The 24,036-nt window shown below is 61.9% G+C and overlaps 2 protein-coding genes across 4 annotated transcripts in view; both read left to right on the top strand.

Annotated features, from left to right (window-relative positions):
* Nucleotides 1–15,818, top strand: part of LOC140395760 (uncharacterized) — a 31,754-nt gene extending 15,936 nt beyond the window's left edge. The window contains exon 11 of the mRNA XM_072483915.1: nt 15,792–15,818. Coding sequence (XP_072340016.1) covers nt 15,792–15,818 — 27 coding nt within the window. The remainder of the gene's footprint in view (nt 1–15,791) is intronic.
* Nucleotides 1–24,036, top strand: part of LOC140395746 (glutamine-rich protein 2-like) — a 342,552-nt gene that overhangs the window by 242,796 nt on the left and 75,720 nt on the right. For all 3 annotated transcript variants that reach the window (XM_072483896.1, XM_072483897.1, XM_072483898.1), the window contains exon 8: nt 23,723–23,813. In XM_072483896.1, the coding sequence (XP_072339997.1) occupies nt 23,723–23,813 (91 nt within the window). The remainder of the gene's footprint in view (nt 1–23,722; nt 23,814–24,036) is intronic.

Below are 24,036 nucleotides of genomic sequence, written 5' to 3'. Positions count from 1 at the left end.
GGACAGAACGCCCCATCGCCCACATCGGGACAGAGCGCCCCAACGCCCACATCGGGACAGAGCGCCCCATCGCCCACATCGGGACAGAGAGCCCCATCGCCCACATCGGGACAGAGCGCCCCATCGCCCACATCGGGACAGAGCGCCCCATCGCCCACATCGGGACAGAGCGCCCCATCGCCCACATCGGGACAGAGCGCCCCATCGCCCACATCGGGACAGAGCGCCCCATCACCCACATCGGGACAGAGCGCCCCATCACCCACATCGGGACAGAGCGCCCATCACGCACATCGGGACAGAGCGCCCCATCACCCACATCGGGACAGAGCGCCCCATCACCCACATCGGGACAGAGCGCCCATCACCCACATCGGGACAGAGCGCCCCATCGCCCACATCGGGACAGAGCGCCCCATCGCCCACATCGGGACAGAGTGCCCCATCGTCCACATCGGGACAGAGCGCCCCATCGCCCACATCGGGACAGAGCGCCCCATCGCCCACATCGGGACAGAGCGCCCCATCGCCCACATCGGGACAGAGCGCCCCATCGCCCACATCGGGACAGAGCGTCCCATCGCCCACATCGGGACAGAGCGCCCCATCGCCAACATCGGGACAGAGCGCCCCATCGGGACAGAGCGCCCCATCGCCCACATCGGGACAGAGCGCCCCATCGGGACAGAGCGCCCCATCGCCCACATCGGGACAGAGCGCCCCATCGCCCACATCGGGACAGAGCGCCCCATCGGGACAGAGCGCCCCATCGCCCACATCGGGACAGAGCGCCCCATCGGGACAGAGCGCCCCATCGCCCACATCGGGACAGAGCGCCCCATCGCCCACATCGGGACAGAGCGTCCCATCGCCCACATCGGGACAGAGCGCCCCATCGCCCACATCGGGACAGAGCGTGCCATCGCCCACATCGGGACAGAGCGCCCCATCGCCCACATCGGGACAGAGCGTCCCATCGCCCACATCGGGACAGAGCGCCCCATCGCCCACATCGGGACAGAGCTCCCAATCGGGACAGAGCGCCCCATCGCCCACATTGGGACAGAGCGCCCCATCGGCCACATCGGGACAGAGCGCCCCATCACCCACATCGGGACAGAGCGTCCCATCACCCACATCGGGACAGAGCGCCCCATCGCCCACATCGGGACAGAGCGCCCAATCGCCCGCATCGGGACAGAGCGCCCCATCGCCCACATCGGGACAGAGCGCCCAATCGCCCGCATCGGGACAAAGCGCCCCATCACCCACATCGGGACAGAGCGCCCCATCGCCCACATCGGGACAGAGCGCCCCATCGCCCACATCGGGACAGAGCGCCCCATCGCCCACATCGGGACAGTGCGCCCCATTGCCCACATCGGGACAGAGCGCCCCATCACCCACATCCGGACAGAGCGCCCCATCGGCCACATCGGGACAGAGAGCCCCTTCGCCCACATCGGGACAGAGCGCCCAATCGCCCACATCAGGACAGAGCGTCCCATCGCCCACATCGGGACAGAGCGCCCCATCGCCCACATCGGGACAGAACGCCCCATCGCCCACATCGGGACAGAGCGCCCCATCGCCCACATCGGGACAGAGCGCCCCATCGCCCACATCGGGACAGAGCGCCCCATCGCCCACATCGCGACAGAGCGCCCACATCGGGGCAGAGCGCCCCATCACCCACATCGGGACAGAGCGCCCCATCGCCCACATCGGGACAGAGCGCCCCATCGCCCACATCGGGACAGAGCGCCCCATCGCCCACATCGGGACAGTGCGCCCCATCGCCCACATCGGGACAGAGCGCCCCATCGCCCACATCGGGACAGTGCGCCCCATTGCCCACATCGGGACAGAGCGCCCCATCACCCACATCCGGACAGAGCGCCCCATCGGCCACATCGGGACAGAGCGCCCCATCGCCCACATCGGGACAGAGCGCCCAATCGCCCACATCAGGACAGAGCGTCCCATCGCCCACATCGGGACAGAGCGCCCCATCGCCCACATCGGGACAGAGCGCCCCATCGCCCACATCGGGACAGAGAGCCCCTTCGCCCATATCGGGACAGAGCGCCCCATCGCCCACATCGGGACAGAACGCCCCATCGCCCACATCGGCACAGAGCGCCCCATCGCCCACATCGGGACAGAGAGCCCCTTCGCCCACATCGGGACAGAGCGCCCCATCGCCCACATCGGGACAGAACGCCCCATCGCCCACATCGGGACAGAGCGCCCCATCGCCCACATCGGGACAGAGCGCCCCATCGCCCACATCGGGACAGAGCGCCCCATCGGGACAGAGCGCCCCATCGCCCACATCGGGACAGAGCGCCCCATCGCCCCCATCGGGACAGAGCGCCCCATCGGCGACAACGGGACAGAGAGCCCCATCACCCACATCGGGACAGAGCGCCCCATCGCCCACATCGGTACAGAGCGCCCCATCGCCCACATCGGGACAGAGCGCCCCATCGCCCACATCGGGACAGAGCGCCCCATCGCCCACATCGGGACAGAGCGCCCCATCGCCCACATGGGGGCAGAGCGCCCCATCGCCCACATCGGGACAGAGCGCCCCATCACCCACATGGGGACAGAGCGCCCCATCGCCCACATCGGGACAGAGCGCACCATCGCCCACATCGGGACAGAGCGCCCCATCACCCACATCGGGACAGAGCGTCCCATCGCCCACATTGGGACAGAGCGCCCCATCGCCCACATCGGGACAGAGCGCCCCATCGCCCACATCGGGACAGAGCGCCCCATCGCCCACATTGGGACAGAGCGCCCCATCGCCCACATCAGGACAGAGCGTCCCATCGCCCACATCGGGACAGAGCGCCCCATCGGGACAGAGCGCCCCATCGCCCGCATCGGGACAAAGCGCCCCATCACCCACATCGGGACAGAGCGCCCCATCGCCCACATCGGGACAGAGCGTCCCATCGCCCACATCGCGACAGAGCGCCCACATCGGGACAGAGCGCCCCATCGCCCGCATCGGGACAAAGCGCCCCATCACCCACATCGGGACAGAGCGCCCCATCGGCCACATCGGGACAGAGCGCCCCATCGCCCACATCGGGACAGAGCGCCCCATCGCCCACATCGGGACAGTGCGCCCCATTGCCCACATCGGGACAGAGCGCCCCATCACCCACATCCGGACAGAGCGCCCCATCGGCCACATCGGGACAGAGAGCCCCTTCGCCCACATCGGGACAGAGCGCCCAATCGCCACATCAGGACAGAGCGTCCCATCGCCCACATCGGGACAGAACGCCCCATCGCCCACATCGGGACAGAGCGCCCCATCGCCCACATCGGGACAGAACGCCCCATCGCCCACATCGGGACAGAACGCCCCATCGCCCACATCGGGACAGAGCGCCCCATCGCCCACATCGGGACAGAACGCCCCATCGCCCACATCGGGACAGAGAGCCCCATCGCCCACATCGGGACAGAACGCCCCATCGCCCACATCGGGACAGAACGCCCCATCGCCCACATCGGGACAGAGCGCCCCATCGCCCACATCGGGACAGAACGCCCCATCGCCCACATCGGGACAGAGCGCCCCATCGCCCACATCGGGACAGAGAGCCCCATCGCCCACATTGGGACAGAGAGCCCCATCGCCCACATCGGGACAGAGCGCCCCATCGCCCACATCGGGACAGAGAGCCCCATCGCCCACATCGGGACAGAACGCCCCATCGCCCACATCGGGACAGAGCGCCCCATCGCCCACATCGGGACAGAGAGCCCCATCGCCCACATCGGGACAGAGCGCCCCATCGCCCACATCGGGACAGAGAGCCCCATCGCCCACATTGGGACAGAGAGCCCCATCGCCCACATCGGGACAGAGCGCCCCATCACCCACATCGGGACAGAGCGCCCCATCGCCCACATCGGGACAGAACGCCCCATCACCCACATCGGGACAAAGCGCCCCATCGCCCACATCGGGACAGAACGCCCCATCACCCACATCGGGACAGAGCGCCCCATCGCCCACATCGGGACAGAGCGCCCCATCGCCCACATCGGGACAGAGCGCCCCATCGCCCACATCGGGACAGAACGCCCCATCACCCACATCGGGACAGAGCGCCCCATCGCCCACATCGGGACAGAGCGTCTCATCGCCCACACCAGGACAGAGCGCCCCATCGCCCACATCGGGACAGAGCGCCCCATCGCCCACATCGGGACAGAACGCCCCATCGCCCACATCGGGACAGAACGCCCCATCGCCCACATCGGGACAGAGCGCCCCATCGCCGAGACCGGGACAGAGCGCCCCATCGCCAACATCGGGACAGAGCGCCCCATCGCCCACATCGGGACAGAGCGCCCCATCGCCCACAACGGGACAGGGCGTCTCATCGCCCACATCGGGACAGAGCGCCCCATCGCCCACATCGGGACAGAACGCCCCATCGCCCACATCGGGACAGAACGCCCCATCGCCCACATCGGGACAGAGCGCCCCATCGCCGAGACCGGGACAGAGCGCCCCATCGCCCACATCGGGACAGAGCGCCCCATCGCCCACATCGGGACAGAGCGCCCCATCGCCGAGACCGGGACAGAGCGCCCCATCGCCCACATCGGGACAGAGCGCCCCATCACCCACATCGGGACAGAGCGCCCATCACCCACATCGGGACAGAGCGCCCCATCGCCCACATCGGGACAGAGCGCCCCATCGCCCACATCGGGACAGAGCGCCCCATCACCCACATCGGGACAGAGCGCCCCATCGCCCACATCGGGACAGAGCGCCCCATCGCCGAGACCGGGACAGAGCGCCCCATCGCCCACATCGGGACAGAGCGCCCCATCGCCCACATCGGGACAGAGCGCCCCATCGCCCACAACGGGACAGGGCGTCTCATCGCCCACACCGGGACAGAGCGCCCATCACCCACATCGGGACAGAGCGCCCCATCGCCCACATCGGGACAGAGCGTCCCATCGCCCACATCGGGACAGAGCGCCCAATCGCCCACATCGGGACAGAGCGCCCAATCGCCCACATCGGGACAGAGCGCCCCATCGCCCACACCGGGACAGAGCGCCCCATCGCCCACATTGGGACAGAGCGCCCAATCGCCCACATCGGGACAGAGCGCCCCATCGCCCACATCGGGACAGAGCGCCCCATCGCCCACATCGGGACAGAGCGTCCCATCGGCGAGACCGGGACAGAACGCCCCATCGCCCACATCGGGAGATAGCGCCCCATCGCCCACATCGGGACAGAGCGTCCCATCGGCGAGACCGGGACAGAACGCCCCATCGGCGAGACCGGGACAGAGCGCCCCATCGGCGAGACCGGGACAGAACGCCCCATCGCCCACATTGGGACAGAGCGCCCCTTCGCCCACATCGGGACAGAGCGCCCCATCGGGGAGACCGGGACAGAACGCCCCATCGCCCACATTGGGACAGAGCGCCCCATCGCCCACATCGGGACAGAGCGCCCCATCGCCCACATCGGGACAGAGCGTCCCATTGCCCTCATCGGGACAGAGCGCCCCATCGGCGAGACCGGGACAGAGCGCCCCATCGCCCACATTGGGACAGAGCGCCCCATCGCCCACATCGGGACAGAGTGCCCCATCACCCACATCGGGACAGAGGATCCCATCGCCCACATCGGGACAGAGAGCCCCATCACCCACATCAGGACAGAGCGCCCCATCGCCCACATCGGGACAGAGAGCCCCTTCGCCCACATCGGGACAGAGCGCCCCATCGCCCACATCGGGACAGAGCGCCCCATCGCCCACATCGGGACAGAGCGCCCCATCGCCCACATCGGGACAGAGGATCCCATCGCCCACATCGGGACAGAGCGCCCCATCGCCCACATCATGACAGAGCGCCCCATCGCCCACATCGGGACAGAGCGCCCCATCGCCCACATCGGGACAGAGCGCCCCATCACCCACATCGGGACAGAGGATCCCATCGCCCACATCGGGACAGAGCGCCCCATCGCCCACATCGGGACAGAGCGCCCCATCGCCGAGACCGGGACAGAGCGCCCCATCGCCCACATCGGGACAGAGCGTCCCATCGGCCACATCGGGACAGAGCGCCCCATCGCCCACATCGGGACAGAGCGTCCCATCACCCACATCGGGACAGAGTGCCCCATCGCCGAGACCGGGACAGAGCGCCCCATCGCCCACAACGGGACAGAGCGCCCCATCGCCCACATCGGGACAGAGCGCCCCATCGCCCACATCGGGACAGAGCGCCCCATCACCCACATCGGGACAGGGCGTCCCATCGCCCACATCGGGACAGAGCGCCCCATCGCCCACATCGGGACAGAGCGCCCCATCGGCGAGACCGGGTCAGAGCGCCCCATCGCCCACACCGGGACAGAGCGCCCCATCGCCCACAACGGGACAGAGCGTCCCATCACCCACATCGGGACAGAGCGTCCCATCATCCACATCGGGACAGAGCGCCCCATCGGCGAGACCGGGACAGAGCGTCCCATCACCCACATCGGGACAGAGCGCCCCATCGCCCACATCGGGACAGAGCGTCCCATCACCCACATCGGGACAGAGCGCCCCATCGCTTACATCAGGACAGAGCGCCCCATCGCCCACATCGGGACAGAGCACCCCATTGGCGAGACCGGGACAGAGCGCCCCAACGCCCACATCGGGACAGAGCGCCCCATCGCCCACATCGGGACAGAGAGCCCCATCGCCCACATCGGGACAGAGCGCCCCATCGCCCACATCGGGACAGAGTACCCCATCGGCCACATCGGGACAGAGCGTCCCATCGGCCACATCGGGAGAGAGCGCCCCATCGCCCACATCGGGACAGAGCGCCCCATCGCCCACATCGGGACAGAGCGCCCCATCACCCACATCGGGACAGAGCGCCCATCACCCACATCGGGACAGAGCGCCCCATCACCCACATCGGGACAGAGCGCCCCATCGCCCACATCGGGACAGAGCGCCCCATCACCCACATCGGGACAGAGCGCCCATCACCCACATCGGGAGAGAGCGCCCCATCGCCCACATCGGGACAGAGTGCCCCATCGCCCACATCGGGACAGAGCGCCCCATCGCCCACATCGGGACAGAGCGCCCCATCGCCCACATCGGGACAGAGCGCCCCATCGCCCACATCGGGACAGAGCGCCCCATCGCCCACATCGGGACAGAGCGCCCCTTCGCCCACATCGGGACAGAGCGCCCCATCGGGACAGAGCGCCCCATCGCCCACATCGGGACAGAGCGTCCCATCGCCCACATCGGGACAGAGCGCCCCATCGCCCACATCGGGACAGAGCGCCCCATCGGGACAGAGCGCCCCATCGCCCACATCGGGACAGAGCGCCCCATCGCCCACATCGGGACAGAGCGTCCCATCGCCCACATCGGGACAGAGCGCCCCATCGCCCACATCGGGACAGAGCGTCCCATCGCCCACATCGGGACAGAGCGCCCCATCGCCCACATCGGGACAGAGCGTCCCATCGCCCACATCGGGACAGAGCGTCCCATCGCCCACATCGGGACAGAGCGCCCCATCGCCCACATCGGGACAGAGCGCCCCATCGCCCACATCGGGACAGAGCTCCCCATCGGGACAGAGCGCCCCATCGGCGACACCGGGATAGAACGCCCCATCGCCCACATCGGGACAGAGCGCCCCATCGGCCACATTGGGACAGAGCGCCCCATCGCCCACATCGGGACAGAGCGCCCCATCGCCCACATCGGGACAGAGCGCCCCATCGCCCACATCGGGACAGAGCGCCCACATCGGGACAGAGCGCCCCATCGCCCACATCGGGACAGAGCGCCCCATCGCCCACATCGGGACAGAGCACCCCATCGCCCACATCGGGACAGAGCGCCCCATCGCCCACATCGGGACAGAGCGCCCCATCGCCCACATCGGGACAGAGCGCCCCATCGCCCACATCGGGACAGAGCGCCCCATCGCCCACATCGGGACAGAGCGTCCCATCGCCCACATCGGGACAGAGCGCCCCATCGCCCACATCGGGACAGAGCGCCCCATCGCCCACATCGGGACAGAGAGCCCCATCGGGACAGAGCGCCCCATCGCCCACATCGGGACAGAGCGCCCCATCGCCCACATCGGGACAGAGCGCCCCATCACCCACATCGGGACAGAGCGCCCCATCGCCCACATCGGGACAGAACGCCCCATCGCCCACATCGGGACAGAGCGCCCCATCGGCGAGACCAGGACAGAGCGCCCCATCGCCCACATCGGGACAGAGCACCCCATCGCCCACATCGGGACAGAGCGCCCCATCACCCACATCGGGACAGAGCGCCCCATCGCCCACATCGGGACAGAGCGCCCCATCACCCACATCGGGACAGAGCGCCCCATCGCCCACATCGGGACAGAGCGCCCCATCGCCCACATCGGGACAGAGCGCCCCATCACCCACATCGGGACAGAGCGCCCCATCGCCCACATCGGGACAGAGCGCCCCATCGCCCACATCGGGACAGAGCGCCCCATCGCCCACATCGGGACAGAGCGCCGCATCGCCCACATCGGGACAGAGCGTCCCATCGGGACAGAGCGCCCCATCACCCACATCGGGACAGAGAGCCCCATCGGGACAGAGCGTCCCATCGGCCACATCGGGACAGAGCGCCCCATCGCCCACATCGGGACAGAGCGCCCCATCGCCCACATCGGGACAGAGCGCCCCATCGCCCACATCGGGACAGAGCGCCCCATCGCCCACATCGGGACAGAGAGCCCCATCGGGACAGAGCGCCCCATCGCCCACATCGGGACAGAGCGCCCCATCGCCCACATCGGGACAGAGCGCCCCATCACCCACATCGGGACAGAGCGCCCCATCGCCCACATCGGGACAGAACGCCCCATCACCCACATCGGGACAGAGCGCCCCATCGGCGAGACCAGGACAGAGCGCCCCATCGCCCACATCGGGACAGAGCACCCCATCGCCCACATCGGGACAGAGCACCCCATCGCCCACATCGGGACAGAACGCCCCATCACCCACATCGGGACAGAGCGCCCCATCGGCGAGACCAGGACAGAGCGCCCCATCGCCCACACCGGGACAGAGCGCCCCATCGCCCACATCGGGACAGAGCGCCCCATCGGCGAGACCAGGACAGAGCGCCCCATCGCCCACATCGGGACAGAGCGCCCCATCGCCCACATCGGGACAGAGCGCCCCATCGCCCACATCGGGACAGAGCACCCCATCGCCCACATCGGGACAGAGCGCCCCATCGCCCACATCGGGACAGAGCGCCCCATCGCCCACATCGGGACAGAGCGCCCCATCGCCCACATCGGGACAGAGCGCCCCATCGCCCACATCGGGACAGAGCGTCCCATCGCCCACATCGGGACAGAACGCCCCATCGCCCACATCGGGACAGAGCGCCCCATCGCCCACATCGGGACAGAGCGCCCCATCGGCGAGACCGGGACAGAGCGCCCCATCGCCCACATCGGGACAGAGCGCCCCATCGCCCACATCGGGACAGAGAGCCCCATCGGGACAGAGCGCCCCATCGCCCACATCGGGACAGAGCGCCCCATCACCCACATCGGGACAGAGCGCCCCATCGCCCACATTGGGACAGAGCGCCCCATCGCCCACATCGGGACAGAGCACCCCATCGCCCACATCGGGACAGAGCGCCCCATCGCCCACATCGGGACAGAGCACCCCATCACCCACATCGGGACAGAGAGCCCCATCGGGACAGAGCGCCCCATCGCCCACATCGGGACAGAGCGCCCCATCGCCCACATCGGGACAGAGCGCCCCATCGCCCACATCGGGACAGAGCGTCCCAACGCCCACATCGGGACAGAGCGTCCCAACGCCCACACCGGGACAGAGCGCCCCATCGCCCACATCGGGACAGAGCGCCCCATCGCCCACATCGGGACAGAGCGCCCCATCGGCGAGACCGGGACAGAGCGTCCCATCGCCCACATTGGGACAGAGAGCCCCATCACCCACATCGGGACAGAGCGCCCCATCGGCGAGACCAGGACAGAGCGCCCCATCGGCGAGACCGGGACAGAGCGCCCCATCGCCCACATTGGGACAGAGCGCCCCATCGCCCACATCGGGACAGAGCGTCCCATCGGGACAGAGCGCCCCATCACCCACATCGGGACAGAGCGCCCCATCGCCCACATCGGGACAGAGCGCCCCATCGGCGAGACCGGGACAGAGCGTCCCATCACCCACATCGGGACAGAGCGCCCCATCGCCCACATTGGGACAGAGCGCCCCATCGCCCCCATCGGGACAGAGCGCCCCATCGCCCCCATCGGGACAGAGCGCCCCATCGCCCACATTGGGACAGAGCGCCCCATCGCCCACATCGGGACAGAGCGCCCCATCGCCCACATCGGGACAGAGCGCCCCATCGCCCACATCGGGACAGAGCGTCCCATCGCCCACATCGGGACAGAGCGCCCCATCGCCCACATCGGGACAGAGCGCCCCATCGCCCACATCGGGACAGAGCGCCCCATCGCCCACATCGGGACAGAGCGCCCCATCGCCCACATCGGGACAGAGCGTCCCAACGCCCACATCGGGACAGAGCGTCCCAACGCCCACACCGGGACAGAGCGCCCCATCGCCCACATCGGGACAGAGCGCCCCATCGCCCACATCGGGACAGAGCGCCCCATCGGCGAGACCGGGACAGAGCGTCCCATCGCCCACATTGGGACAGAGAGCCCCATCACCCACATCGGGACAGAGCGCCCCATCGGCGAGACCAGGACAGAGCGCCCCATCGGCGAGACCGGGACAGAGCGCCCCATCGCCCACATTGGGACAGAGCGCCCCATCGCCCACATCGGGACAGAGCGTCCCATCGGGACAGAGCGCCCCATCACCCACATCGGGACAGAGCGCCCCATCGCCCACATCGGGACAGAGCGCCCCATCGGCGAGACCGGGACAGAGCGTCCCATCACCCACATCGGGACAGAGCGCCCCATCGCCCACATTGGGACAGAGCGCCCCATCGCCCCCATCGGGACAGAGCGCCCCATCGCCCCCATCGGGACAGAGCGCCCCATCGCCCACATTGGGACAGAGCGCCCCATCGCCCACATCGGGACAGAGCGCCCCATCGCCCACATCGGGACAGAGCGCCCCATCGCCCACATCGGGACAGAGCGTCCCATCGCCCACATCGGGACAGAGCGCCCCATCGCCCACATCGGGACAGAGCGCCCCATCGCCCACATCGGGACAGAGCGCCCCATCGGCGAGACCGGGACAGAGCGCCCCATCGCCCACATCGGGACAGAGCGCCCCATCGCCCACATCGGGACAGAGCGCCCCATCGGGACAGAGCGCCCCATCACCCACATCGGGACAGTGCGTCCCATCACCCACATCGGGACAGAGAGCCCCATCGGGACAGAGCGCCCCATCGCCCACATCGGGACAGAGCGCCCCATCGCCCACATCGGGACAGAGCGCCCCATCGCCCACATCGGGACAGAGCGCCCCATCGCCCACATCGGGACAGAGCGTCCCATCACCCACATCGGGACAGAGCGCCCCATCACCCACATCGGGACAGAGAGCCCCATCGGGACAGAGCGCCCCATCGCCCACATCGGGACAGAGCGCCCCATCGCCCACATCGGGACAGAGCGCCCCATCGCCCACATCGGGACAGAGCGCCCCATCGCCCACATCGGGACAGAGCGCCCCATCGGGACAGAGCGCCCCATCGCCCACATCGGGACAGAGCGCCCCATCGCCCACATCGGGACAGAGCGCCCCATCGCCCACACCGGGACAGAGCGCCCCATCGCCCACATCGGGACAGAGCGCCCCATCGCCCACATCGGGACAGAGCGCCCCATCGCCCACATCGGGACAGAGCGCCCCATCGCCCACATCGGGACAGAGCGCCCCATCGCCCACATCGGGACAGAGCGCCCCATCGCCCACATCGGGACAGAGCGCCCCATCAGCCGCATCGGGACAGAGCGCCCCAACGCCCACATCGGGACAGAGCGCCCCATCACCCACACCGGGACAGAGCGCCCCATCGTGACAGAGCGCCCCATCGGGACAGAGCGTTCCATCGCCCACATCTGGACAGAGCACCCCATCGCAAAGATCATCGGGAGAGAGAGAAAGAGATATGCATGTGGAGCCCATTGGTTTGTCAGCCGCAGTCTCTTTGTCTGTGCGGGAGTCTGGAATTTGAGTGCTCTCCCTGTCTTCCGCCGGGCTGTGTGTCAGTGTGACATTGACTGTGTGTCAGTGACTGTGTCTGTGTGTCAGTGTGACAGTGTCTGTGTCAGTGTGACAGTGACTGTGTCTGTGTCTGTGTGTCAGTGTGATAGTGACTGTGTCTGTGTCAGTGTGACAGTGACTGTGTCTGTGTGTCAGTGTGACAGTGACTGTGTCTGTGTCTGTGTGTCAGTGTGCTGTGTCAGTGTGACAGTGACTGTGTCTGTGTGTCAGTGTGCAGTGTCTGTGTGTCAGTGACTGTGTCTGTGTCAGTGTGACAGTGACTGTGTCTGTGTGACAGTGACTGTGTCTGTGTCAGTGTGACAGTGACTGTGTCTGTCTCTGTGTGTCAGTGTGACAGTGACTGTGTCTGTGTCAGTGTGACAGTGACTGTGTCTGTGTGTCAGTGTGACAGTGACTGTGTCTGTGTGACAGTGACTGTGTCTGTCTCTGTGTGTCAGTGTGACAGTGACTGTGTCTGTGTGTCAGTGTGACAGTGACTGTGTCTGTGTCAGTGTGACAGTGACTGTGCCTGTGTGTCAGTGTGACAGTGACTGTGTCTGTGTCAGTGTGACAGTGACTGTGTCTGTGTCTGTGTGTCAGTGTGATAGTGACTGTGTCTGTGTGTCAGCGTGACAGTGACTGTGTCTGTGTGTCAGCGTGACAGTGACTGTGTCTGTGTGACAGTGACTGTGTCTGTGTGTCAGTGTGACAGTGACTGTGTCTGTGTGACAGTGACTGTGTCTGTGTGTCCGTGTGACAGTGACTGTGGCTGTGTCAGTGTGACAGTGACTATGTCTGTGTGTCAGTGTGACAGTGTCTGTGTCAGTGTGACAGTGACTGTGTCTGTCTCTGTGTGTCAGTGTGACAGTGACTGTGTCTGTGTGTCAGTGACTGTGTCTGTGTCAGTGTGACAGTGACTGTGTCTGTGTGTCAGTGTGACAGTGACTGTGTCTGTCTCTGTGTGTCAGTGACTGTGTCTGTCTCTGTGTGTCAGTGACTGTGTCTGTGTGTCAGTGTGACAGTGACTGTGTCTGTGTCAGTGTGACAGTGACTGTGTCTGTGTGTCAGTGTGACAGTGACTGTGTCTGTCTCTGTGTGTCAGTGTGACAGTGACTGTGTCTGTCTCTGTGTGTCAGTGACTGTGTCTGTGTGTCAGTGTGACAGTGACTGTGTCTGTGTCAGTGTGACAGTGACTGTGTCTGTGTGTCAGTGTGACAGTGACTGTGTCAGTGTGACAGTGACTGTGTCTGTTTCAGTGTGACAGTGACTGTGTCAGTGTGTCAGTGTGACAGTGACTGTGTCTGTCTCTGTGTGTCAGTGTGACAGTGACTGTGTCAGTGTGTCAGTGTGACAGTGACTGTGTCAGTGTGACAGTGACTGTGTCTGTTTCAGTGTGACAGTGACTGTGTCAGTGTGTCAGTGTGACAGTGACTGTGTCTGTCTCTGTGTGTCAGTGACTGTGTCTGTGTGTCAGTGTGACAGTGACTGTGTCTGTGTCAGTGTGACAGTGACTGTGTCTGTGTGTCAGTGTGACAGTGACTGTGTCTGTCTCTGTGTGTCAGTGACTGTGTCTGTCTCTGTGTGTCAGTGACTGTGTCTGTGTGTCAGTGTGACAGTGACTGTGTCTGTGTCAGTGTGACAGTGACTGTGTCTGTGTGTCAGTGTGACAGTGACTGTGTCAGTGTGACAGTGACTGTGTCTGTTTCAGTGTGACAGTGACTGTGTCAGTGTGTCAGTGTGACAGTGACTGTGTCTGTCTCTGTGTGTCAGTGTGACAGTGACTGTGTCAGTGTGTCAGTGTGACAGTGACTGTGTCAGTGTGACAGTGACTGTGTCTGTTTCAGTGTGACAGTGACTGTGTCAGTGTGTCAGTGTGACAGTGACTGTGTCTGTCTCTGTGTGTCAGTGACTGTGTCTGTGTGTCAGTGTGACAGTGACTGTGTCTGTGTCAGTGTGACAGTGACTGTGTCTGTGTGTCAGTGTGACAGTGACTGTGTCTGTCTCTGTGTGTCAGTGACTGTGTCTGTCTCTGTGTGTCAGTGACTGTGTCTGTGTGTCAGTGTGACAGTGACTGTGTCTGTGTCAGTGTGACAGTGACTGTGTCTGTGTCAGTGTGACAGTGTGACTTTCTGGCTGCTGGGAATTCGGGGGGGGGGGAGCAGCGGATTGATTTGGAAGCTGGAACTTTCTTTGTTGTTTGGTTCTAGTTTAATGTTTTATTTGTTTATTTTTTGTAATTTTCCTGTTACAGTTTTGCGTTTGTGCTGATGGTTTGGTGCTTGGGTGTGTGTGTACAGAACAGTGCCGTTCCCTTGTATGTTAATGGTTATTGTGATATGTGAACCGATATTAAACTAAAAACATTCCCAAGTGGCTGCAGGCTGTGTGTGTTCTGGGCTCCTGCTGTTTGGCTGCTTGAAGACAGAATGTTTTTTGTGTTGCCGCCTTTTCTACTCCTCAAGCCTGGAATTGAGACAAAGGAAAGCTGTGAACAAGCAAGGGGAAGAGGTGCTTTCTCATTCCTCTGCTCTTGAGTTACTGTGGCTCAATACTAACTGTTCCTGTTTTGAGTTTCTGCTACTGGAAACTGCCAGAGGGGGAGAGACAGGAGGAAGCCTGTCTGTAACTGCAATGCCTGGGACTGTGTTTCTGCTTGTAGCTGCCCTTCTGCTTTTTTTGACTTGGGTACAACGCCCACATTGGGATAGAGTGCCCTGAATGATTCACCTGAGGAAGGAGCAGTGCTCCGAAAGCTAGTGATTTGAAACAAACCTATTGGACTTTAACCTGGTGTTGTAAGATTTCGTACTGTGCTCACCCCAGTCCAACGCCGGCATCTCCACATCATTCTTTGACTTGGTGAGGCAAGGGACGGGTTTTGGCTGGCCTACTACCGGTGGCTGAAGATAAAGGAAGGTTTGCTCTTGCAGTTTGTTGATATCTTCGCTGGAATATTTTGTTTATTGACTTATGTATGGAACTGTATGTTTCTTGTTAAGAGACTGTCATGTTCTGTAGACTGGTCAAAGTAAATGATAAACTACAGAACATCTAATTTATTATTTAACAATTATGTGATTAAGATAACTAAGATAAATAAAATAATGAACTACCAACACTAACTATTGTAGAGCTACTGCAAAATACGCCTGACTTCTAGCACGACTTACTCCCAACTCCCAGAACCAGTCACATGGTGGGTTAACACTGCCACCTAGTGGTTGGAGGTTGTGCATAACATTATGTATATAACTGCTTTAAGCATGTCATCACATCCCCTTTCCTTCAGAGAATGAAATTATTTACATACATTGGAGTGTTCTTTACATCATCATTACCTATTTACATGGTCAGGCTGCTTTTTACAGTCTGTCTTTCTGGGTTGTGCCTGATTCTTTCGACCTTCGCAGAGTCTGCTGAACTTGCAACTGTTCTTCATTTTCTGTAGGTTGAGTTTGATGTTCCTCGTGTGTAGATATGTCATCCTCTTGTTATGTTTGTTCCATGTGTCCTTCAGATGTTTTAGAAATGTTATGTGTTTCCTCTGATGGCTGCGTCACAAACGCTTGTCATACTTTCAGTAAAGCTTGTGTATTCCTTCTCAATATAACACCTTCTGCAGTTAGAATAAGGTACCAGTTGGGACCTGCTTGAAGCAGCACTTTTCCTGTTGAGACCACCCATGTCCTTTATAATCTTCGACTCTCACCGTATCTTCTGGCTGCAGAGGTTGGAGACTTTTGGCAGATCTGTCATAGAATCCCTTCTGCCTCCTTTTCTGAGAGGTCACTTGTCAGCCAACGCGTGTTCCGCGGGCTGATGAGGAAAGCGAGGCAGAGTCGCTCGCAGCTGCCTGTTCATTACCATTTGAGCAGCTGAGAGGCCATTGACCAGCGGTGTCGAACGATAGCCGAGGAGCGCGAGATATTATCATTGCGACTGTCCAGTGCTTTCTTTAGAAACTGCTTGACGATACGCACTCCCTTTTCAGCCTTGCTATTCGCCTGGGGACAGTGCGGACTGGAGGTAACATGTTGAAAGTCACACTTCCGGGAAAATTCTGTCCACCTGTAGTAATCGAAACACGGACCATTCCCGCTCATCACCACATTCGCCGTGTCATGCAAACATTTCTTTGACCTTATTAACACTTCTTGGTGTTGAATTCCACACACGTGCTACCTCCGGGAAGTTAGAGAAATAGTTTATGATCAGAAGGTTCTCCTCACCATTTAAGTGGAAAAGATCCAGACCGACCTTCCGCCAGGGAATTGTGACTGTCTCGTCCATCGGCATCAGTTCCTTGCTCTGCCTGCGCTGGAATCTTTGGCATGTTTTACAATTGACCATGACCTCAATGTCCCGGTTGACCCCAGGACAATAGGCTGCCTCCCTGGCTCTCCTCTTGCATGTTTCCATCCCCAAGTGTCCTTCCTGCAACCTCACGAGGATGGTGGATCCTGCTGCCTGTGGAATCACAATCTGCTGATTCCACAACAGCCTGTTAACATCACTTTAATTCTGCTCGAATGTTGTAGCAGCCTGAACAGGATCCTTTGGGCCATCCTTCATGAAGATACTTTCTAACATTCTGCAAGACAGCGACCATGGAGCTTCCTATTTCATTATTTTTGACTTGTGTCGGAGACTGGAAGAGACTCTGTCGCCATATTTCCGTGGACCTGTCCGTCCTCATCCACCTGGAGTGGTTCCTCATTGCTGGTAGCTCTGGAAAGCGTGTCAGCAACAATAATGGGCGGGATTCTCCCAACGGGCTGCTAAGTGCTGACGCCGGAGTATAACTGCGAGTGTTTTACTCAGGCGTGGGCGCCCGTTCCGGTACCCCATTCTGCGGCCCACGGGGGGCTGGCATGGCGCTGGAGCGGCCTCCACCGTCCCAGCTGCCGATCCCGGTGCCGCGGGGTCCATGCATGTGCAGTGGCCTCCAGCGCGGCGACCCCGATGCAGGGCTACAGGAGCCAGCGCGGAGGAAAGCAGGCCGGAGAGCAGAGTGGCCGGCCTGCCGATCAGTGGACCCCGATCGCGGGCCAGGCCACTACGGAGGCCCCCCCGGGGTCGGACCCCCCACCCCACCCACAGGCCACACCCGGACCCTCCTTCGCCGAGTCCCGCCGGCTCAGAGGATGTTAGAACGCCGCCGGCGGGACTCGGCTTTTTGTTGACGGCCGCTTGGCGCATCCGGCCGGGAGAATCGGCGCGCCGGCCCGTGCCAGCACAGGACAGAGAGTCGGCGCATACCCCGACCGGCACCATGCCAACCACGCCAGCGCCCATGGCACCGATTCTCCGCGTCCTGGCGTCGGGGCGGCACGATCTGCGCGGCGCCGAGTCTCTGACCTGGTGGGGAGTCGGAGAATTCCGAGGTGTTTACCTGGGGCATTCACCAACTCAAAGTGGTAATTGTTTGGATTCGCAGCGACATCGCGCTAAGATTCTTTCTGATGGTGCCGCCAGCGGCCTGTGATCAAACACCACAATGAAATTTGGAATGAAACACGTAATCATGGAACTTTGTTCACCCATCAATGAGACCGAGCAGCTGGGTGTGTGTTGGTGGCCACCTGCTGCTCCCAGTTTGGGAGCCGGGCAGGTTGCTGGTGGGTTTTGTTTGCCTTTGGTTGTTGGTTTCTGTTTAACTGGTGGGGATTGTAAGTTTGATGTTGTGTTATTGTTGTTTCTTGTTTCTCGCCTAGCGGCTGTGTGCTTACCAGTTGCAGCCTCTCCTGCTTCTACGGCCCGGGGTTTGCGGAGTTACATGTGCTGGTGAAGAGGAAGCTCTTTCTGTCTCTCTGGCTCTCTTTCTGTCTCTCTCACTCCATTGCACCGGTAGCCGCCTGTCCAGCACTGTGGGCCTGCTCAGGGGGGGCGGGATCCGCAGCTGGTGGCTTTGTTTTCTGATTGGTTATTTATGTATTTTCATTGTACAGTTGCCTGGTTTGTGGTTTGTGTGTTTGTGCATTTTGCCTCGACTTTTGTACAAATGATCCTCTTCTTGGACTGAATGTGCCACCTCTAGGGAGGGGGAGGTCTCCCTCTCGCTGTGCCGGTGGGGGGGGTCTCCCTCTCGCTGTGCCGGTGGGGGGGGTCTCTCTCCCTCTCGCTGTACCGGGGGGGGGGTTCTCCCTCTCGCTGTGTCGGGGGTGGGGAGGGTCTCCCTCTCGCTGTGCCGGGGGGGGTCTCTGTCCCTCTCACTGTGCCGGGGGGGGGGGGGGGGTCTCCCTCTTGCTGTGCCCGGGGGGGGGGTCTCCCTCTCGCTGTGCCGGGGGGGGGGGGGTTCTCCCTCTCGCTGTGCCGGGGGGGGGGGTCTCTCTCCCTCTCGCTGTGCCAGGGGGGGGTCTCCCTCTCGCTGTGTCGGGGGCGGGGTCTCCCTCTCGCTGTGCCGGAGGGGGGGGTCTCCGTCCCTCTCGCTGTGCCCGGGGGGGAGGGTCTCCCTCTCACTGTGCTGTGGGGGGGGGGTCTCTCTCCCTCTCGCTGTGCCGGGGGTGGGGGGGTGCACTGGCTTAGATGATGGTGGTTTCGCTTGTAGTTGATTGGTTATTGGTTTGGTCTGTGGTGTATGCTGGGTAATTTCAGGGTCTCGCTGTTTGTCTGTAATTGACCGGCGAGGGAACCAGCTCTGGGTTCAGGTAATGTTTCCCGCAGCGTCTGGGGTACAGTCCAAGGGTCCAGACTGCGGTTGGGGGGGTGCGTCTGCAGGGTATGTTTTGGGCCCTGTATCTAAGGAAGGATGTGCTGGCCTTGGAAAGGGTCCAGAGGAGGTTCACAAGAATGATCCCTGGAATGAAGAGCTTGTCGTATGAGAAACGGTTGAGGACTCTGGGTCTGTACTCGTTGGAGTTTAGAAGGATGAGGGGGGATCTTATTGAAACTTACAGGATACTGCGAGGCCTGGATAGAGTGGACGTGGAGAGGATGTTTCCACTAGTAGGAAAAACTAGAACCAGAGGACACCATCTCAGACTAAAGGGACGATCCTTTAGAACAGAGGTGAGGAATTTCTCCAGCCAGAGGATGGTGAATCTGTGGAACTCTTTGCCGCAGAAGGCTGTGGAGGCCAAATCACTGAGTGTCTTTAAGACAGAGATAGATAGGTATTTGATTAATAAGGGGATCAGGGGTTATGGGGAGAACGCAGGAGAATGGAAATGAAATGAAATAAAAATCGCTTATTGTCACAAGTAGGTCAAATGACGTTACTGTGAAAAGCCCCTAGTCGCCACATTCCAGCGCCTGTTCGGGGAGGCTGGTCCGAGAATTGAACTGTGCTGCGGGCTTGGTCTTGGTCTGCTTTAAAAGCCAACTATTTAGCCCTGTGCTAAACCAACCAGAATGGAGATGAGAAAATATCAGCCATGATTGAATGGCGGAGCAGACTCGATGGGCCGAGTGGCCTAATTCTGCTTCTACGTCCTATGGTCTTGTGTGGGATGGCACCCCTCGGGAAGGCAGGGGACGGCACCCCTCGGGAAGGCAGGGGATGGCTGCCCTCGGGAAGGCAGGGGATGGCTGCCCTCGGGAAGGCAGGGGATGGCACCCCTCGGGAAGGCAGGGGATGGCTGCCCTCGGGAAGGCAGGGGATGGCACCCCTCGGGAAGGCAGGGGATGGCACCCCTCGGGAAGGCAGGGGATGGCACCCCTCGGGAAGGCAGGGGATGGCACCCCTCGGGAAGGCAGGGGATGGCACCCCTCGGGAAGGCAGGGGATGGCACCCCTCGGGAAGGCAGAGGATGTCAGCCCTCGGGAAGGCAGGGGATGGCTGCCCTCGGGAAGGCAGGGGATGGCTGCCCTCGGGAAGGCAGGGGATGGCACCCCTCGGGAAGGCAGGGGATGGCACCCCTCGGGAAGGCAGAGGATGTCAGCCCTCGGGAAGGCAGGGGATGGCACCCCTCGGGAAGGCAGAGGATGTCAGGGTGAGGGAGTGGAAGCCACAGATGATTGTCTGTCTCGCACCCTCTCTAATTCCTTGCAGATGTAGCATTCTGGACGGTCCCTTGGACCCGGCGGACGCTGCCTCGCGGTGGTGTTGGCAGGCCAGGCGGCCAGAATCCGGAGACGGCAGCGGCAGCAACATCGACAGTAGCTCGAGGCAGCGGCCCATGTGCAGGGCCCCACCCCCACCCTGAGGACACAGCCACCCATCAGGCCAGGGAGGGACCCAGAGGAGGGGGTCAGGCCCAGGGTATACAGGCGTCGCCGGCCCTTCAGACAGATGTCGGACAACGTGAGTCGCAGGAGGCTCCGCCTCAACATGGAGAGGGTGCGACACCTGTGCCAAGTCCTCGCAGAGCTGGCCCCATGTGGAGGAAGACACCCGCTCCCGGTCACCACCTCATGAGAAAACAATCACTGATCTCCCAACGGTGGTCATTAAATATGAGTTCCCACAGGTAGGGGGCAGCAACCCATCACCTGGGGCTCATTAAACCAGAGGATAAAAGCAGGCCCCAGTCAGGGCCTGGTGAGACCCAGGTCTGCATTGAAATGGATGTGTTGAGCTGGGTATACAGGGAATCCGTGACGGCGCAGATGCACTTGTGCACAGAGGCCCGTGAGATCCTGGACAGGTCCCCACTCGGCACCTGGAAGGATCCCGTGGGGTGAAGGTTCAGGTTGACTGTCCCCTGACGGCCACAGGAGTGGCTGCCAGCTTCACCATGATCTCACAATGTCCCTCAGCTCAGCCGGAGTCTCCGACGACATGCCCGGTCTAGCAGGTCAGCGCCTCCTTTACACCTCCTCGGCCTGTTGGGCGGCCGGCCCTCCATCCTGGGCGTCTGCCTCCTGTTCCCCTGCTGCCCGCTCCGCTGCTGCCCGCTCCACTGCTGCCCCCTCCGCTGCTGCCCCCTCCGCTGCTGCCCGCTCCACTGCTGCCCGCTCCGCTGCTGCCCGCTCCACTGCTGCCCCCTCCGCTGCTGCCCCCTCCGCTGCTGCCCGCTCCACTGCTGCCCCCTCCGCTGCTGCCCGCTCCGCTGCTGCCCGCTCCGCTGCTGCAACTTTGTTGTTAAGAAGGCGTACGGCGTGTTAGCTTTTATTGGTAGAGGGATTGAGTTTCGGAGCCATGAGGTCATGTTGCAGCTGTACAAAACTCTGGTGCAGCCGGAGTATTGCGTGCAATTCTGGTCACCGCATTATAGGAAGGACGTGGGAGGCTTTGGAGCGGGTACAGAGGAGATTTACCAGGATGGTGCCTGGTATGGAGGGAAGATCTTATGAGGAAAGGCTGAGGGACTTGAGGCTGTTTTCGTTAGAGAGAAGAAGGTTAAGAGGTGACTTAATTGAGGCATACAAGATGCTCAGAGGATTGGATAGGGTGGACAGTGAGAGCCTTTTTCCTCGGATGGTGATGTCTAGCACGAGGGGACATAGCTTTAAATTGAGGGGAGATAGATATAAGACAGATGTCAGAGGTAGGTTCTTTACTCAGAGAGTAGTAAGGGCGTGGAATGCCCTGCCTGCAACAGTAGTGGACTCGCCAACACTAAGGACATTCAAATGGTCATTGGATAGACATATGGGCGATAAGGGAATAGTGTAGATGGGCTTTAGAGTGGTTTCACAGGTCGGCGCAACATCGAGGGCCAAAGGGCCTGTACTGCGCTGTAATGTTCTATGTTCTAACTTCCTCCTCCTCAAGCAGCTCCAGCTCGTACAGACACAGGGCACCCCCAGGGCTGCGGCGACCAGCAGGAAGGCAGCATTGCTGGCTGTATTCCAATATCTACTGTCTGCTGGGTGTGAAATACCATGGTTGGCACTGTGGACCTCGCCCCTGCATGTCTCCCATCGCCACATCTCTGGCCTATCGATGCCCAAACCTTGGGGCCTCCCGTCCTGGCACCCAGCCCTGTTGCCAGGGGTACAGTCAGATGGTGGTTCCAATGCCAGCTGTATGCTCCAGGCCCTTTTCCGGCGCACCTCTGGAAGGGCTACTCTGTACGGTTGGGGGGGGATGTTGGTTGGGGGGGGGTGAGGTTGGTGGGGGTGGGGGGGGGGGGGGGGGGGGGGAGGTGGGGGGGGGGGTGTGGGTTCCCATACAGCCAGTGGTACGGTGCACCACCAGGTGGCACTGTGGGTAGTGCACATCAAAATGGCTGCCTTCAGGTCCCAGAGTCTCACCCAGACCCCACGGCCCAGCCCCTGGTCACCCCCCTGCCCCCGGCCAGTGTCAGGACCAGCAGCCCACGGTCAGCTCTCCGTGTCCGACCTCCTCTCCCTCCCTCAGCAGCCAGGGCGCCTGTTTTCCGATTTTTAAATGTACAAGTGAACCTCGCCATGAGGAATGTGCCCAGCGGAGGTGGAGAATGGCGGAGGCCCCGGAGAATCAGGCGCACTGACGATATACAAGCGGTGTTTACTGTACGTGTGCAGTGGAACGCATTGACGCCGTGTCGAGGCGACGGAGAATTGCAATTTGAACCTGACGCCCGCCACGATTTCGCCGTCAAGACCAATTCTCCACCCAATCGCATTTCACCATTCTGCCGACGGAGATTTCCGCCCAGGACCTCTGAGACTCGGGAACATTCTGACAGTCGTCTCTATGTTAAAGGTGTTATATATGTGTCAATTGTTCTGCCTGTTTGTATATTGGATTATAGACCTGTCTTTATTCAGTTATCTGGGGCGAGATTCACCGACCCCCTGCCAGGTCGGAGAATCGCCGGGGGCTGGCGTGAATCCCGCCCCCGCCGGTTGCCAAATTCTCCACCACCGGATATTCGGCGGGGGCGGGAATCGCGCCGCGCCGGTTGGCGGGAACCCCCCCCCCCCCCCGCGATTCTCCGTCCCGGATGGGCCGAAGTCCCGCCGCTAAAATGCCTGTCCCGCCAGCGTAGATTAAACCACCTACCTTACCGGCGGGACAAGGCGGGGCGCGGGGCGATCTGACCCCGGGGGGTGCCCCAGAGTGGCCTGGTCCGCGATCGGGGCCCACCGATCCGCGGGCGGGCCTGTGCCGTGGGGGCACTCTTTTCCTTCCGCCTTCGCCATGGTCTCCACCATGGCGGAGGCGGAAGAGACTCCCTCCACTGCGCATGCGCGGGAAACTGTCAGCGGCCGCTGACGCTCCCGCGCATGCGCCGCCCGGAGATGTCATTTCCGCGCCAGCTGGCGGGGCACCAAAGGCCTTTTCCGCCAGCTGGCGGGGCGGAAATTCGTCCGGCGCCGGCCTATCCCCTTAAGGTTGGGGCTCAGCCCCCAAAGATTTGGGGCGGCGCGATGCCCGACTGATTTGCGCCGTTTTGGGTGCCAGTCAGCGGACATCGCGCCGATACTGGAGAATTTTGCCCCATCTGTTTATTTGAAAAAGTATTTGGGGCAAGCATTGTTTAATTGTTTAATCTCCATGTTCTTGATCAGGAATATGGTGAAGAAAATTGATGAAGAATTGAAAGAAATGCGCTCGTTCCAGGACACTTGCGGCAAGGGTGGAGGCCGGATTCAGCAACAGGTCAGCAACTGGAGCGAGGGTACGGAGCGGATATCGGGAAGTGTGGGATATGGAGCGGATATCGGGAAGTGTGGGGTACGGAGGGGATATCGGGAAGTGTGGGGTACGGAGGGGATATCGGGAAGTGTGGGGTATGGAGGGGATATCGGGAAGTGTGGGATATGGAGGGGATATCGGGAAGTGTGGGATATGGAGGGGATATCGGGAAGTGTGGGATATGGAG

This window comes from Scyliorhinus torazame, chromosome 18 (assembly GCF_047496885.1).
Source record: "Scyliorhinus torazame isolate Kashiwa2021f chromosome 18, sScyTor2.1, whole genome shotgun sequence".
Classification (NCBI taxonomy): Eukaryota; Metazoa; Chordata; class Chondrichthyes; order Carcharhiniformes; family Scyliorhinidae; genus Scyliorhinus; species Scyliorhinus torazame.
The sequence above is the reverse complement of the archived record's forward strand: the minus strand, read 5'-3'. Positions and strand labels throughout refer to the sequence as shown.